Source organism: Diceros bicornis, chromosome 19 (genome assembly GCF_020826845.1).
Source record: "Diceros bicornis minor isolate mBicDic1 chromosome 19, mDicBic1.mat.cur, whole genome shotgun sequence".
Classification (NCBI taxonomy): Eukaryota; Metazoa; Chordata; class Mammalia; order Perissodactyla; family Rhinocerotidae; genus Diceros; species Diceros bicornis.
This window is the reverse complement of record NC_080758.1, coordinates 3966936-3980485: the sequence shown is the minus strand read 5'-3', so window position 1 is coordinate 3980485 and position 13550 is coordinate 3966936. Positions and strand designations below refer to the sequence as shown.

At 50.0% G+C, this 13550-nt stretch overlaps 1 protein-coding gene across 2 annotated transcripts in view; it reads left to right on the top strand.

The window, feature by feature from the left end:
- PHACTR3 (phosphatase and actin regulator 3) overlaps positions 1 to 13550 on the top strand; it is a 245211-nt gene that overhangs the window by 191079 nt on the left and 40582 nt on the right. For both annotated transcript variants that reach the window (XM_058562383.1, XM_058562384.1), the window contains one exon: positions 7966 to 8119. In XM_058562383.1, the coding sequence (XP_058418366.1) occupies positions 7966 to 8119 (154 nt within the window). The remainder of the gene's footprint in view (positions 1 to 7965; positions 8120 to 13550) is intronic.

Below are 13550 nucleotides of genomic sequence, written 5' to 3'. Positions count from 1 at the left end.
GCAGCCAGGACGTGGGCAGGCGGGGGAAGCCCTGCCCTCCTCCTTGCTCTCCTGCACCCATCCGTTCCTCCTCTTCCTTCAAACGCCAAAGCCTCATGCACATCAACTCATGCGGCCTGAGCCCCCTGAGTCCAGATTGCCAGTCTGGACGTGCAGTTTGGGATGGGAATCGGCTGCATTGGTAACATGGGGACGCGCCTTCTCGTAGCTCAGACTTTGTGCATCTCCGTAGTTATGTCCTTAGGATAAATTCCAAAGTGTGTCTAATTGAGGAAACGATACTCACGGCAAGTTTATTTTTAACTCCAGAGCCTCTCAGCCTTATGTTCTTATTTATACACGACCCCATTTACGTTTCCTCCTCCTCCCCAAGAGGGCACCCAAGACTGTGGTTCTGGAATCAACAGTGAGCCAAGGAATCAGGGTGGAGTGGCGAAAGGAGTGCCTGTGAAAACCTACAATGAACAGCAGCCGTGGCTCAGGAATTCTCCCCTCTCCAGGGACCAGCTGATGGGAATATTCATGTATGTGCGGGGAAATACGGGAATGAGCACAGTCCCTGCAGCTTTGGTTAAAAGAGCAGAAACAAACACTAACCGAGATGTCCATTCATGGTGGGCCAGATCAACAGGTGATGAGATTACGTAGCATCCCCACTCCGGGATCACTTGCAGCCATTCGAAGGAAAGAGCTGGATCAGCTCATCCTGAGTTGGAACCAGAGCCAGACGTGGGGTGAGCGAGACAGCCCCTTGCAGGCTACTGTGTACAGTAGGAACCCACTTTTGTAACACGTCAGAGTTAAGTGGGAGTCTGTACGTTGTTCATTGTATAGAACTAGGTGGGGAAATGGATGTCGCAAAGCATTAGTGGTGGTTTCTCCTGGAGGGGAGATGTGAGTGGGGAAAGGGGACCTGTCTCCTCTTAGTGCTGCTGTCAGGCTGAAGTTGTTTGCAATGAGTGTGCATTATTTTTGTAGCCGAGTGAGAGAACATACTTCTCTGAACCAGAGAGCAGCCAACTTGCTCTCTGCTGTCAGCTGTGACCTGGGACATCACACGTCTCCATGAACTTCACTGTCCCTCTCATTAATTCACTGGTGAGGGGAGTCGGGGAGAGCCTGGTGGGCCCCTTTCAGCTCTGATAGTCAGGGCGAGCACTCTATAGTCAAAGCGTGGTCTATTGAGGTAATCATATGTTTTTTACTTTTTTAAGTTTGTTATTTGGCAAATTACATTGATTGCTTTTCACATGATAAACCACCTTGCGCCCCAGGTGGTCATGATGTATTATCATTTTTATAAATTGTCAAATTTGATTTGCCAGAATTTTGTCTAGAATTTTACATCCATGTTCATGAGGGCTATTAGTCTTAGGTTTTTTTCCTTCTAATATCTTTTCTGGTTTTGACACCACAGTAAATTCTAGCCTTATAGCATGAGTTTTAAAGAATTCCGTTCTTTTTAATGTTCTGAAATAATTTGTATAGAACTGATATTATTTATTCTTACATGTTTCATAGAATTCATCAATGCATCCATTTGGGCCTGCAGGAGTTTTTGGGATGTGGGGGAAGGTTTTTAACTATAAATTCTATTTTTTTAATAGATACGGGTCTATTCTGGTTATGTGTTTCTTCTTGAGTGGGCCCTGGTAGTTTATGTAGAATCAGGTGGAGATATCACCCCTTGAATTCCTGATGTTGGTGATATGTCTGTCTGTCTGTCCCTCACCTGATATGTCTGGCTAGAGTTTTATCAATTTTATTGCCCTTCTCAAAGAACCAGCTTTTGGTTTCAATTATTTTCTTTATTGTTTTTCTAGTTTTGATTTCACTGGCTTCTACTCTGATCATTCTTCCTTTCTTTCTACTTCATTGGATTTAATTTGCTCTTCTTTTTCTGGTTTCTTAAGATGGAATCTGAGGTCATTGGTTTGAGACCTTGCTTCTTTTCTAGTACAGGCATTTAATGCTGTAAATTTTGCCTCAATGTCATTTTGATAGGTTGTATTTTTATTTACTTCAAAATACTTTCTAATTTCCCTTTTGATTCCTTCTTGGAACTATAGGTTATTCAGAAGTTTTTTATTTAGTTTCCAAAGATTTGGGTGTTTTTCTAGAGATCTTTTTGTTATTGATTTCCAATTTAATTCCACTCTGATCAGAGAACATATTTTGTATGACTTCAGTGCTTTTAAATTTGTTGAGATTTGTTTTATCGCCCAGAATGTGGGCTGTCTTGGTAAATGTTGCATGTGCACTTGGAAAGAATGTGTGTTCTTCTGTTGTGAGGCAGAGTGTTTTTATAAATGTTAACCAGATCAAATTGCTTGAAAGTGTTGTTCATGTCTTCCATATCCTTACACATTTCCTGTCCACGTGTTCTATCAATTACTTAGGGGTTTTGAAATCTCCAACTGTAATTATAGATTTATCTATTTCTTCCCTCAGTTCTATAAGTTTTTGCTTTATGTATTTGAACCTCTCAATAGGTTCATAAATATTTAGGGTTGTTCTGCCCTCCTGATGAAGTTGTCCCTTTGTCGTTGTGAGACAACCCTCTTTATCCCCGATGAGGTCCTCTGCTCTGAACTCTACCTTGCCTAATATTAATCTACCCCTTCAGCTTTCTTTCAGTTAGTCTCAGAATGGTACATCTTTTCCCCTTGTACGTTTAATTTATTTGTGTCTTTCATTTAAAGTGCATGTTTTGTAGGCAGGATATAGTTTGGTCTTGCTTTTTTATCCATTCTGAGAATTTTTGCCTTTAATTAGGGTATTCAGACTGTTTACACTTAATGTTGTTATTGATGTTTTTAGGCTTAAATTCACCATGTGGCTCTGCAGGACTGTTGGGTTCTCTGTGTGCGACTGTCTCCTCTCCAATTCTCTGTCCTGCAGACTCGAGCTGCCGTGGTCTCCTTGGTCTCTCAACTTCATCTTCTCACCTCAGGGAGTTTCCCAGGCTCTTCCTGGTTCCTCTCTGCCATCCATGAGCTAGAAACCCTCCAGAGGCAGTAAGCTGGGCGGCCTAGGGCTCACTTTATTTGAGTCCCATCTCTCAAGGATCACATCCTTTCTAGTGTCCTGAAAACCATAATTTCGTATATTTTGACTTTATTTTTGAGTGGGAAAGAGAATTCAGTCCATGGTACTCCATCTTGCTCAGAAGCAGAAGTTAATGTAGTTGCTTTTGCTTTGGAGCCTGAGACAAGTTTTCAGTTTCCAAGTTTCTATGGAACCAAGTCAGGTTCTGATGCTGCGTATCCCTCGGTGTGAATCCATCTCACCTTTCAGGGTCCAGCTCGGATGCTGCTTCCTTCAGAAATCCTTCCTTCGTCTCGACCTCACACACTCTTCCTGGTGTGGGTTACTGACTCTGCCCTGCCCTGCATAATTCAGACATTTTCCGAGTTTGTGTGTGGAAACAAGGGAACAAGGCAGAGTCCTCTCCATGGATGCTCACCAGATTTGTTTTTCTCCATTGAGTGATGTGTTTCAAGCTCTTATAATGACTATGGTTAGGGAAAGAGCCACACAAACAGATAATTAGGATACGTTGTGAAGATGCACAATAGACACACACACAATAGACAGAAACACACGTGGCGTGTTTCAGGTCATTACCGGTGCCTGTCTTCCCTTCTCCCTCCTTCAGCTGACTGAGCCCAGCGGGGCACGGCACGTGGTCCTCATTTCTGCTCTTCAGGGCCGGGTGTATGGTGGGTGCCTACTGAACTGAGCAGATCCGTGAATGTCAGGGTTAAGAGCATGGACTCTGGGGTCGGGCCTGGGTTCAGATCTTGGTTCTGTCACTTAACTTCTGGGCTCTTCAGTAGGAAAACAGGAGCTTGGTTGTGGACTTGTTGAGATTGAGATGCCTGATAGGGGCAAGTGGAGACCCCAGAAGGGAGCTGAATATGCAAACCTAGAGTTCAGGGAGAGGGAGTGGCTGGAGAGGGAGATCCCGAGCCATTAGCATTTGGCCCTTAGTGTCGTGGGACAGAGGAGGTCATGTAGGAAGCAAGTGCGGACAGAGGGGTTTGAGGATTGAGTCCTGGGGCACACCCACATTTCGAGGTGGGGGGATGACGAGGAAGCATCAAGGAGACTGAGACGTGGCCATCGAGGTGGGAGGATCGCAGGCTAGTGTGGTGACTTGCAGGGAGAGCAGAGAGTCTTCTACAAAGAAGGGAGTGATTGGCAGCCTGAGATCCTCCATGAGCATCCTGTGCTCCTCTGGGGTAGATCATGGGAGCTGCTAAGACGGGGCTGGGGGACTGTTCTGAGTCCCACCCGTGCTGGGGTGTCAGTGTGCACCGAGCACGGGAGGCTGCCCCCTGCGTGGTGAGGGGGAGCCCGGAGCTTTGTCCTTCGGCGGCTGTCTGGGCCACCCTGGTAACTGGGGAGAAAGAGCTGGCCTTGCCCATCCTGCCTCCTAAGCTCCGTCTGTCAGCCGTGCGTTGGAAAGGCACCCCCGACCTTTGCTGGGGTTGGACTGGATCTGCTTACATCAGGGTTTTACTTTTAATTTACTTAATTTTCTGGCGTAGGCATTGATTTTTATGGGCTTTTGCCCCTAGGGAGCTCCACAGGCCATCGAGCAGGACCGATCTGAAGATAAACAAGTCTTGCACTTGGAAAGACAATATTGTTGTCGACAAATGCACCCTGGGGAAAAGGCAGGGCCAGCTCTGCGTCAGAGCCAACACAGACAGCCTTGCAAGTGGGGACTTCAGGGAGCCAGCGGACAGGTCAAATGGTGACCGTGCTTTGGGAATGAGGCCCTTCTGCTCCCTGAGTGGCTGGTCTTCATCCAGAATGCAAAGCTGTTGTGTTTCAAGGCCACTGCAGAGCTGGAGAGGGGCACAGGGCTGGACAGAATAAAACATTCTCACCGAGAGTCAGCCAGTTTTTCTTGGATAAACACTCTCTGCGTTGCTATAGCCATTTGGTTAATTTACAGAGTTCTGAAAAAGTTGATACCGACCATTTTTGCCAGTTTTCTTGTTCCTTTTATGAAGGAGAGAATTTTCCGCCATCTTCACCAATGTCACTGACAAAGTTCTTTATTTTTAAACAATTATTTATTTTTATATAAAGAACTACGTTTATGATAAAAAATAAAATACAGAGAACCAAAATTAATAAGTAAAACGATCGATTCCTGGCATTTCCCTGCCAATTGATAATAAGATTGTATACACTTACAAAATTAGACACACACATGAATATGTTTCTGTGTATAACATGCATACTACTTTTCTAAGTTGCTTTTCTTAGCAACGTTATCATGAATGTTTTTTTCTTCCTCAGTAACACACACGCCATCATTTTTATTAGGTTCACAATATGCAGATGGTATAGAAGCACCATAATTTAGCAAGTTGGATAGTTAGGCTATGTTTAATTTCTTACTTGCATAACTAGGGCTGGATGGACACCCTTTTGTGTGTTTTTATGTGCTTGTTCCCTTCGTTGTGGGAGGCAGACTCCCAAAATTGGGATTTCTGGGTCAAAAGATAGGAAAGTGAGCGTGTTGGGGGCTCTGGGGGAGGATCGCTTGCTCCCCACGCTGGACAGAAGGGTTTCCCGGCCTCTGTTTCCCAGCCTCACACCCGCTCAGGTTAGCCGGCGTACTCGGGCAACGCGTGCTCTCTCAGATTAATTCTGACAGTTGTATAGACGCGCCACTCATTCATGAAAAGCCCTCATTTTAGGCTATTTGTCTGGAAATTTCCCTTTCTGACTTTTAAATTGCGAACCCTGGTTACCTCCTGATACTTTGGGGAAGACCTGACGTCAGCCCGTAAGTCTTTGTTGGGGCCCTACTGTGTGTGTGCCCAGGTTGTGAGCACAGAGGTGGGATGGACAAGCAGAGGAGAATGACTTGCTCCCAGCACAGAGATTTCGTGTGGAGCGAATTCTCATTTACATCTAGAAATCTGATGAAGGGCTCTTTTTCTCAGTTAAGGAAAAAATATAATTAAAATTTGTAATGACAAGCTTGAGACATTTGCACCAGGCTTAAAGACTTGATCAAAAGCTAACACGATTAAACCACATTCAGTGTAGTTTTATGGTTAAGCATATTCTGGTTCTCTGAAAATGGCAATCCCTTCTTGCCTTGTATTAGGCCCTTGACATTCACGAAGGATTGGTCTAGAGACCTTTGAGACGCCCTCAATTCGTAAATGCCACTCTAGCTTTCAGTTTCCCCCAGAACACGCTGTAAAGACCAACTTAAAAATGTATGTGACTCCTTGAGGCTCTTTATGATTCTATAACTACAGGACTCTAGTCATTTATAAAGCTATTAAAACCAACTCAGGCTGGAGTCATTGTTTTTCTCTTTCTCTATAAAACATAGCAAACAAGTTCATATTAGAAATTCAAGCCTCAGCTGAATTCAACTTTTTGTGTCTTGCTTTCTCCCAAACTTCTGTTAAACTATCATGTTATTAGACTTATTTCTTCCTTTGTTTCCATCTCCCACACTAGGAGTTAACTTTCTTTGGGAGCCATTTTTCTTAAGAAATAAAGTTTGCCTCCATCTGTGGGGGTGACCGTGTTGGCTGATGGTCTGAGCCCCCAGGATTTAAATCCATGCCCTAGTAAAACTGCAAAACCACACACTCAGAACCGCAGTCTGCACTGTACTCTGTGGTTACCTGCCTGCAGTCACCATCTGCAATTGCCAGGGGCGGGTGGGGACTCCATTATTCAGAACGCTCAGTTAACCAGAACACCACCAATCCCTAGCGCTCTGATGAGTGCCCTTCTCTGCCCGTGAATGCAGCCAAACCCCATTTCTGCTCTTAGGTCAATTTAAACATTTTGTTGGGGCCAGCCCGGTGGTGTAGCAGTTAAGAGCACATGCTCTGCTTCGGCGGCCCAGGGTTTGCAGGTTCGGATCCCGGGCACGCATCGATGCACTGCTTGGCAAGCCATGCTGTGGCGGCGTCCCATATAAAGTGGAGAAAGATGGGCACGTATGTTAGCCCAGGGCCAGTCTTCCTCAGCAAAAAAGAGGAGGATTGGCATTGGTTGTTAGCTCAGGGCTGATCTTCCTCACACACACAAAAAATGATAAAAGAAAAAATAAATAAATAAACATTTTGTTCCCTAAGATCTTACTTGTGCCCTGCATTCACTCAGCTGATTCTGGACATGCAGAATACAAGGGTCAGTCTCAGCCTCGTAGACCCTGAATCAACCCACCCGTTCGTTCTCCCAGCAGTATTCATTGATAACCTACTACGTCAACACTATTCTAGGACCCAGGACAGCAGACTGTTGTTGAATTTAAAGTCTAGTGGAGGATACAGATGAGAAACTAATAACAAGCAAGAGATTAGATAAAGGAGGAATTGATAGGGTCCTGCGATGGTGATTGGAGGCCGTTGGGCCTCTTTGCGGAGACGGTTCAGGGCCAGCCCTGGACGGTCCAGCAGAGCAGGGAGGTAGGCAGAGGAAAGATGTGGCGCAGTGACTCTGAGGTGGGACACTCTAGGAGCTGAAAGGAGACGCATGTGGCCAGTGGGCAGCGGGCAGCAGGAGAGTGGGACCACATAGAGATGGGAGCAAGGGCTGCCGCGCGTCAAGTTACTGTAAGTTATGACCCAAACTCAGACACTTTTGAAAGAAAAAGTGGGTTCTGTTGGTAATTACCCTGGGATAACAGTGTCAACCAGGACTGTCCCTGGAGACCCGGGACGTATGATCCATCTCCACCCATGGAACACGTGGCCACGGCTGAGGGGCCTCAGAGAAGGGAGGTGGTGGCATCTCGCTCGCCCTGCGTGGCCCACCGTCTGCGGGAAGGCACCGCAAGCTGAGAGAGGGCCCCACCCCTCTGGTCCACCGTCCTTCCTGCAGCAGGTGGGCGGCTGCATTGACAAGCCAGCGCCACACTAACACCTGTGTTCTTGCCTTCTCTCTCCCTCCCTCCGACGGCTCCCCCAGGAACACTGCCCAGGAAATGCAAGAAGGAGCTCTTGGCAGTGAAACTGAGGAACCGGCCCAGCAAGCAGGAATTGGAAGACCGGAATATTTTCCCCAGGAGGACTGATGAAGAAAGGCAGGAAATTCGGCAGCAGATTGAAATGAAGCTCTCCAAGTAAGTAGCAGTGTGTAGACACGAGTGAAGGCCGTGTCCCAGCCTGGCGGCCGAACCCCTCTGAGACCTCGCCTTCCCCCGCTGCTCTCTCCTAGGGCTCCCAGACACCATGCGTGCAGCAGTGTTTCTCACCCTCGCTGCTGTCAGCGCTTGGGACCAGATAGGTCTCTGTCGTCGGGGGCCGTCTGGTGCACTGTTAGATGCTTAGCAGCATCCTTGGCCTCTGCATGTTACATCCCCCTGTGACAACCAACGCTGTCCCCAGACATTGCCAAATGCCCCCTGTGGGGCACATCACTCCTGTGGAGAACACTGTTCTATAGAAGCCAAGCGAGGCCCCCAAAGGAGTGAAGGGGTTGCGGTTGGGAGGGACAGTGGCAGAGTGGTGACGACATGCCTTGTCAGGGGCTAGGTGGGGGGGAAGTCCCTATTTACTTCCACCTGATCATTTTCCTGCAAGAGTGTGCACCCAGTATTGCCAAATCCTCTAAGTTTTTCAAGAAAAGCTGGAAGTCTGTGTATTAAGGGGGGACTACATGTGCACCAAGTCGAACCCATCTGCTGCCTGGCTGTGACCCAGAGCTACGAGGGAGCGCCCTCTGCCTTACAGCCCCCGAGGGTCCCCCAGGCGGTCACTGGCTAGGATCTGCTGTGCTACGGAACAGGACCACGCCGAGCTGTGCGTCTCCATGGCCCAGCTCTGTCGGGATCCGGTCATGCCCTGACATGGACGCCTTGACAGTGAGTGAGGGGCAGGAACATAAAATCTGGCGGCTTTCAAGTGTTGACGACCCTCTAGGTTGCTTTTCCAGAACCAGAGGAGCTGGGATCCGGAACCCAGAGCCTCTTCTGCCTCCCAGCCCTCAGCAGCATTCCTGCCACAAAGACAGCTGAGAGCGGCTGAGCATGCGCCAGCAGGCTTTTAGAAGGGGAAGCAGACCCTTCAGTAGGGAGCGTCTCCGTTTCCCCTGATCCCCAAAGAGTGGGGCCAGACGGTAGCCCCAAGTTTCGTGTGTGGGTGTTGGGAGAAGAAATATTAACGGGGTTGGGGCACATGATCCTGGCACACAGCCACCCTCAGGCTGGGATCTTCCCCACCTCCCTCTTCCTGCTTGTGGGGTATGAGTCTGTCTGTGCAGGACTGGGCTTGGGGGGGACCGGTGTCCTGGATACTCTCCGGCCCTCCGCTTCCCTCTTTAAACCCCAGACGCAGGCCCTGCACGGCAGGGAGAGACGGCGCCCTGAAGGTGAGCTGGCCCGCCCCGAGAGCAGCGCTGTCCCTGAGTCCCGTGGATGTGCTCTCGGTCAGCGCTCCTCCCTGTCGCCTGCATCCAGGTCACCTGGAGGGACCTTGCGAAATCCACATTCTGATTCAGCAGGTCTGTGGTGGGGCCTGAGGGTCCGTGTGTGGACAGGCTCCCGGGGAACGCCAGTGCTGCTGTCTGTGGGCCACGCTGGGAGCAGTGAGGGTCTGGAGCAGGGTCTCTCAACTCGGTCACTCTTGACATGTGGGGCCGGATAACTGTCCTGTGCGGCCGTCCTGTGCATGGTAGGACATTCAGTAGCATCCCTGGGCTCTACCCTCGAGATGCTCATAGCACCCTGCCCGCAGCTGTGACAACTAAAAATGTCTCCAGTCGTTGCCAAGTGTCCCCTGGGGGGACGGAATCACAGGTCAGAATCACTGATCTGAAGGTCCCTTGGACTTCTCCTCTGGGCAGTCTTTCTTCTGCCTGAGGCGCAGGGCTCTTCCTCCCAGGTGGTGGACCTGGTTCCTGCTCCCTGCCAGGGGCCCTGGGCCTCAGTGTTCTCACCCCTGCCCCGCCCAGGGTGGAAGGCAGTGAGTGTGTGCAGAAGCCCAGACCCCAGGGCCTGTGATTCTCAGGGGCCTCGGTTGTCTTGCCTGTAAAATGGGGTGATACCAGCTGCCAGGCTCATGGCAGAGGGGCGGGTTCAGCGAGGCACACATGCCCGCAGGCCGTGGGGGTCCCGAGCGGTGTCATGGAGGGCTTGAAATCTCACAGACCTGGGTTTGAATCCCCGCTCTGTGCTGACGTGCTGGGTGACCTTGGGCAAGTGACCTTACCCCTCCTCTTGGTTTTCTCATCTGTAAAGTGGGGTGCCGACATGTTCAAGGTCATTGTGAGTTTTCGGGGAGGTCCTGAAGGAAGGTGTGTTGCAGAGCCCCTGCCATGCGGTAGGTGCTCAGGGAGTCACCGTTTGGCTGGTGAGGCTGGCAGCCGGGTTCCCGCAGCCCCTCTTCCTACGTCAGCTCTAAGCTGTGTGGCCGAGGCTGCCCGAGTCACAGATCACTGTCACCGTACCTGGTGGTGACCGGGGCTCCCGAACCCAGAGGAGGGCTCCCATGGAGAAGCTTTTTAAAATACAGATTGCTGAGCCCCACCCAGACCCACAGTTCACTGTCTGGGCGGGGCGGGGGAGGGGGGCATTTTAGCCAATTCCCTGATATTGACGGGTTGAGGGAACGTCCTCACGTTGGAGCGAGACTGTCAGACCGTCAAGCGTTTGTCACTCTGTCTGGTCATTCAGTACTTACAGTCACGTGTCTCTTAACAATGGGGAGACATTCTGAGAAATGCGTCGTTAGGCGATTCTGTTGTTGTGTGAATATCATAGAGTGTACTCACACAAACCTGGGTGGTACAGCCTGCTCGCACCTAGGCTCTGTGGTACTAATCTTATGGGACCACCGTGGTGTATGCCATCCATCCGTCGTTGACCAAAACGTTGTCATGCGACATGTGTGTTTCACTCATATGGGAGCAGATGCTGTTGCAGTTGCTAGAGGTACCGCCATGGGTGATGAAGGAGACCCCTCCCATTAGCTCGTGCATCCCTGGAGAGCAGCGGCTGCCTCAGGCCTCGTCCTGTGTGGCTGAACCCACTCAGGTGCTCGGTACAGACAAGATGCTCAGTAAACGCTGTGGGAGGGAGAGCGGGAAACATGGTGCCTCCGTCCCTCAGAAGGGATCCAACAGTCACAGAGGAAGAGGAGGCTTGACCTCAGGCATGCACATCCCAGGACAGTGCGCAGGGTGAGGCAGGACAGGGACACCCGAGACTCAGGTCAGCCCCTGTCACTGGCGTGATCCCTCAGAGGTCCCCTGAAAAGATGACAGGCGTTAGGTGTATGCGAGTTCTCCACGACCAGGTAAGTTTGGGAAACCATGACACAAGTGGTTATTTGCCACTGCACTCGTCCGAGCCTTTAATGCGAGGGTGCAGCTCTGCGGGAGGGGACAGCGTGTCTTTGTCCTGGTGTATGCAACCAGGAGGCCTCTCCTCCCGGGGCATCGCAGACGCATGTCAGGGCCCCTCCTGGGGAATGCAGCTGTGATCATGAAGCTGTGCTGGGGGCCCGAGCTGGAGTGCAGGGAAACCTGAGGGCGCTGGGACGGCCACATTCACGGCCACATGGGGTGTGCCACGCCCAGCATTGGCCCTGGCCTCAGCTGCGGCTGGAGGTGTTCTTGGTGGGCTGTGGGTTGTCCACCCAGACCCACGTGCCCAGACCTCGCCCACAGTGAGGGGGGGGCAGTTCTTGGACCTCTGGGGAGTTACTCGAGCAGTGGAAGGAATGTCAGACTGTGGGTGGGGAGGTGACGAGGAGACCTCATCGTCCTGGGATGACGTGAGGGACTCGGTGCCACCACCACGATCAGGACTTTGACGGCTATCGCTTCAGGGTCTCCCTGACAGCCTCCGCCTGTGAGGGAGGCTCCCAGCCCTGCACTGACCACAGGCTACCGTGATCCGGCTCCTGGCCAGGTGGGCAGGCCCAGCACTGACTGACCACAGGCAGGGCCCTGCCTCTCTCTGGACGTCCAGTTCCCAGCACGTAAAGCGAAGAGCAGGGGAGAATCAGTGCTTCCCACGCTGCCGTCACCGTGGAGCATTGCTGCGAGGGAAGCGTCTGGGTCCGCAGAGCCCTGGGAGCAGATGGTGTTCATTTCCCTTTAGGTCAGCGTTGCCTCGTCCTGACCGATGATAGCCACTGGACTGTGGTCTGAGGTTCTAGGTACATGTTCTTTTTGAATAAAGGAGAAGAGACTCCCTTCCTCTCATCCGTCAGGGTGTTCTGAGGCTCAGATGAGAAGCCACAGGGAGAAGGCACCTTGTTAATAAAGCCTCCTGCTCACCTGCTGGAGTTGTGATAGGATGATCGCTCTCGATCCTCTCTCTGCCCCCTCCATCTCTTTGCAAACTTCTCCTTTCTTTTCATTGGTAGACAGGCCATATTCATCCAGTTGTATTTTCAACAGCTCTTTGCTGAATACCTACGACGTACCAAACACTATGCGAGATACTAGTTACCACCATGAACAAGATAACGGTGCTGTCTGCCCTCGTGGGGCTTACAGCATCTGAGTGTGCTGCAGGCATGGCTGGATCTAGGTGCTCACATGGCATTGAAAGGAGTTGGTCTGTTTCTGTTTCTTAACTCTTCTGTGCTCTGTGTGGATTTATTCTCTGGCCATCTCACTCCACATCCTGGCCCAGGAAGCTCCAGGCTTACATCTCTGCAGGAGCAGCTAAAAGACGAGGTCTTCTTCCTCCAACTCAGGAAAAGCCCCAGGTTGAGTCTCATTGGTTTGCCTTGGGTCAGGTACCCATTCCTGAACCAGTCACCTTGATCAAGGGGATGATCAAGGGGATGATCAAGGGGATGGAAGAGGCTAATTGCTCGTTTGGATCCTGGCACATCCGTGAACCAGTCACTGTGGCAAAGGGAATTTGTGAATTGATCAAGCTCGGCGTTCATTGCTGCCGGTCTCATTGATGGGATGTGCGATTGCACGAAGTTTGGTTTTTATTTCTCTTATTTCTAGTAAGAGTGAACATTCTTTTCATTGTTTATCAGCTTTTTGGTTTTTTCTTTACATGCACTTTACCTGCAGTTTTCTTTATCCTAATGATTTTAGGAGTTTACTTTGGAAATTGTGGCTTCCAATCCTTTCCCAGTTTTGTGAGTTACACAGCCCTTCTCCCTGTTTGGGGCTTGTGTTTTCATTTTGTTCCTGCTTTCCTTTGCTGTACAGAAGTTTTTCATTTTTAAGATCGTCAGATTACCAATCATATACTCCAGGCGTCAGCAGGCTTTTTTGTGAAGGGCCAGATGGTGAATGTTTTTGGCTTTGTAGACCTGACGGTGTCTATTGGAACTCACAGCTCTGCTATTGTAGCACTAATGCGCCCGTGGCCGATATGTGATGAATGGGCATGGCTGTGTGCCAATAAAACTTTATTCACAAACATAGGCAGCAGCCCGTGGGACAAAGTTTGCCGACCTCTGATATACTCTATGGTTCATACTATTTGTGCTGTGTTTAAAAAATCCTTTCCTACCCAGAGGTCAAAAAATTATATTTACACCTATTATTTTTGCAACTGCCGTCTAAAATTCTGCCAA